Below are 3,580 nucleotides of genomic sequence, written 5' to 3' on the forward strand. Positions count from 1 at the left end.
ACATTCATTCGAGTTTGAGGAACTGAATAAGCATTTCTTTTCAATCGGTTAAACCAAATAAAAGAGAAAGACGGGAAAGAAGGGGGTTTTAGGGGGGGAGCACGGTGCAAAGCATCCTATGCCTTGCAAGGTTCAAAGAAAGTCCAAGCCTAAAGGGTGTAAATGGGCAGCCTAACTTGATTCAGGCATCACCCTGCGACCTTGAAGTTATACAAAGACAATTCAACCTTTACTCCAAAGCTCCCTTTAATTGGAACCATAACTGTCTTCTATTTTTTCCTCTCTCTCTAAGTCAAGCTTGAGCTAACCTCTTACTAATCTCTAGATTTTCGGTATGTTTTCTTATTATTTGACATCCTTTAAACTGCAAGAACTTCTAAGGCTACGCATCTACAGTGTGGTTGATATTTGATGAAGTTTGTGTATTTTGATTTTTGATTAATAATTTTTATATGTTTAAATGTCTTATTTTTTCATACTTGCATGAACGATTCTCTTATTAGTGAAGGCAACACACAAGCATACTTCCATTAAACAAAAGGAAAAAGAAAACCAACAAAATCAATCTGTTCAAGATTTGCATAAGTTGTGAAAAAGTTGCAAAAGTAGCAGTTTACATTTATCTTATGAATGGAACATGTAAATTTCATTAATTAAATGAAAAAAGGAAGACTTAGCCACATTTTGAAAATTCATTGAAACTAAACATAATTTTCTATCAATATACAGGGCATTTGGAATTGTTTTAATAACCACACACCAAAAGTTAGAAGTACCTTTTCTACAGTGATAGAGACTTGCTCCTCTGGATAAGCCTCTTGACAATTCAGTATAACCCACTTACCTGGATGTAATTGTAGTTCCTTTAGCACAGGAAAATCTAGCTTGTGCAATCCAGGATAGAAGCATTTGAGCAATGGCAATGTGTTTAGCATCAATGATTTAAGACTAGGAAACACAAATGATTTAGTATCCCTTTCTAGAGCTGTTTCGTTGTCCCCAAAAATTTCAACCAATTGCTCACAGCTTTCAACTGATAGCTTTTTGAGCATGGTAAGATCTTTAGCCATGGATGCTGGAAAAACGTATTTGAGGCTGTGGCATTGATAAATTCTCACATCTTGCAGAACTCTAAGGCCAATAATACTGTGAGGATCATTGTCCCACACATGCTCCAGCTTTGGTAGATTCCCTATGGACAACTTTTTCAAACGGAACATTCCCAACATTTCTGTCACCCCTTTAACATTTATCTCAAAGATGACTTGCACTTGATCACAACTGGCAACTACCAATTCCTCTAAATTCTTGAAGTAAGGAAGCAAATGAGAAGGAATTACATGCACAAGAAAACCACAATTCTCCACCGACAAAGTTTTCAGACAGTGAAAGCTATTCCGTTGCGCCAAGTATTTAACACACCATACTTGTTCTAACTCGGGATAATGGGAAAGCTTAAGATGAGATGTGTATTCAAAAGAAACCTATAAAGATAAAATCAAGAAACGAAAATTATTATTCACTTTAATAATGAGTTTAAGTCACTATTCATTTTGTGTTTCCTACCAGTTGTATATATTATTTCAGAAATGTTTGTGACAAAATAAAAATCAGCCTGAAATTACTTTATTTTGTATTCATTAGTTACTGCTGAAAAAAATAAGTATTATTAGATGTAATAAGTATACAAGTACGAATGTTATATGCATGGAATTATAAATGTTAAGTTTAATAAGATAACTTTGGATTATTGTCTCACTAGCATTATCATATTATTTTTACTTTATTTTTATGCATCCTAAATGCTGTCTTGAAAGTGTTTGTTAATCATAATTAAAAACGGCTAACTTGCTGAATATGTAAATCAAGCAGGTTTCTTAAGAATTCCAAAATAAAAACTGTTCATACCCTAGCCCAAAACGTAAAGCCAGACCCAAAAAGGTTAAAAGCCCATCCAACAAAGGTGGCCTCTTCTACCTAACCTCATAGAGGTCGGGTACGACGACGAGATATCGGCTCTACTTATTTGAATAAGCAACTAACTCCTAAAATATTTCCTATCATTTCTCTATCTAGAAAGGAGATATCAACAACTTCCTAAGATAAGATAAAAGGAACGGTCATCCACCGTCAAAGGTGGAACTACTCTAAAAGTCGTTATCTTTTCTACTATAAATACACTAACAAACCTCAGGTATATTCAAGTCCCAATCTATTAAAAACCTGCTTAAACCCTTGCTAACTTAAACATCAAAGTCTCTTGCAGGTACCACCCTCCACCTCCCCACGAGAAACTCGGACGGCAGCACCTCAACATCAATATAAGTTGGACGCTGCCTCAAAGGGAATCAGAACCTCACGTCTAGGCCCAAAAGCAACCCAGTTTCAGGTAATCCTCGGAACAAAAACTATTTTACTTGTACATACAGTAAAATAGGTTTAGGAATTTAGAGTGTTGTATATATTTTTCAAAACACAGCTCATTCATGCATACTAGAGGAACATAAAAAAGAGAACCAAATAATTCAAAATATATATTAAGTATTATTCTTGTACTCATATAGGTTTGAAAACTGGTGTATGTTATAATGGTTATGTAACTTTGACAACACTAAAAAAAAATGTAAAAATTAAGGTAACATTTTTTTACTATTTGGAACCATTTTTTTAAATAAAATAAAATGTGTTGTTTAAATTTAGCTGTTTTTTCCACTATTTGAAAATACTTTTCAATCTGAAAAAAAAAATTAAAAGTATTGTTGAATAGTAAAAAAATGTGACTTTAATTTTAACAACACCTTTTAAATATTGTCAAAGCTGCATAGACAACATGGAATAGCCATCATAGACTCCACCTTCAAAAATGTTGTATATACTAGCATCCCAGCATCATTGTAAGGTTGCTTTTAATTTTTTATACAATACAGAATACAATAAACACAAAAAGAAATTATAGCTTAGTTAAAGAATTTGTATCGAATATAACTCGAAGGGACCATGTTTAACTCTCCACAATAATCATTTAAGAATTATTTTGAAATTCTTAAATATAATAAAACACAGACAACCCCAATCAAATATAAAAACCAAGATCCAGGCAAGGAATGAGTGTAAGCTAACTTACATTTGAATAATTAAATTTTAATATAAATAAGTACTTGTTTATTGCATTGTTAATTAACAATAATATTAATAATATAAGATTTGACAAATAAAAATAAAAAGTAATGGGTAAATATACTTTTTGTCCTTGAATTTTTTGACAAGTTTCAAAAATACTCTTAACATTTAATTGTTTCAATTATCTGTAACTAACGTGATAATTCTGGCATAAGATTGTCACATCATTGTCCAACTTAGGGATAATTGAAATATATTGAAATGTCAGGGGTAAAATTAGAACCAAACATTAAGGATAAAATTGAAATAATATAGAAACATTGAGGATAAAAATAGGATATAGTATTGAATTATTGTTTTTCTAAATAAAAATTATATTGACAATACCCTTAAAACATATCACTTTTATTAATATTCACTTCAATACAATAATATTTTTTATTAAAAATAAAAAGTATGC

The 3,580-nt window shown here is 31.5% G+C and overlaps 1 protein-coding gene across 3 annotated transcripts in view; it reads right to left on the reverse strand.

The window, feature by feature from the left end:
• LOC107617354 overlaps positions 1 to 3,580 on the reverse strand; it is a 39,653-nt gene that overhangs the window by 15,312 nt on the left and 20,761 nt on the right. For all 3 annotated transcript variants that reach the window (XR_002354501.1, XM_016319105.2, XM_016319106.2), the window contains one exon: positions 777 to 1,484. Coding sequence is in view for 2 of the 3 variants with exons in the window: in XM_016319105.2 (XP_016174591.1) it covers positions 777 to 1,484 (708 nt within the window). In the remaining variant the exon portion in view is untranslated. The remainder of the gene's footprint in view (positions 1 to 776; positions 1,485 to 3,580) is intronic.

Source organism: Arachis ipaensis, chromosome B09 (genome assembly GCF_000816755.2).
Source record: "Arachis ipaensis cultivar K30076 chromosome B09, Araip1.1, whole genome shotgun sequence".
In the NCBI taxonomy this organism is placed as follows: domain Eukaryota; kingdom Viridiplantae; phylum Streptophyta; class Magnoliopsida; order Fabales; family Fabaceae; genus Arachis; species Arachis ipaensis.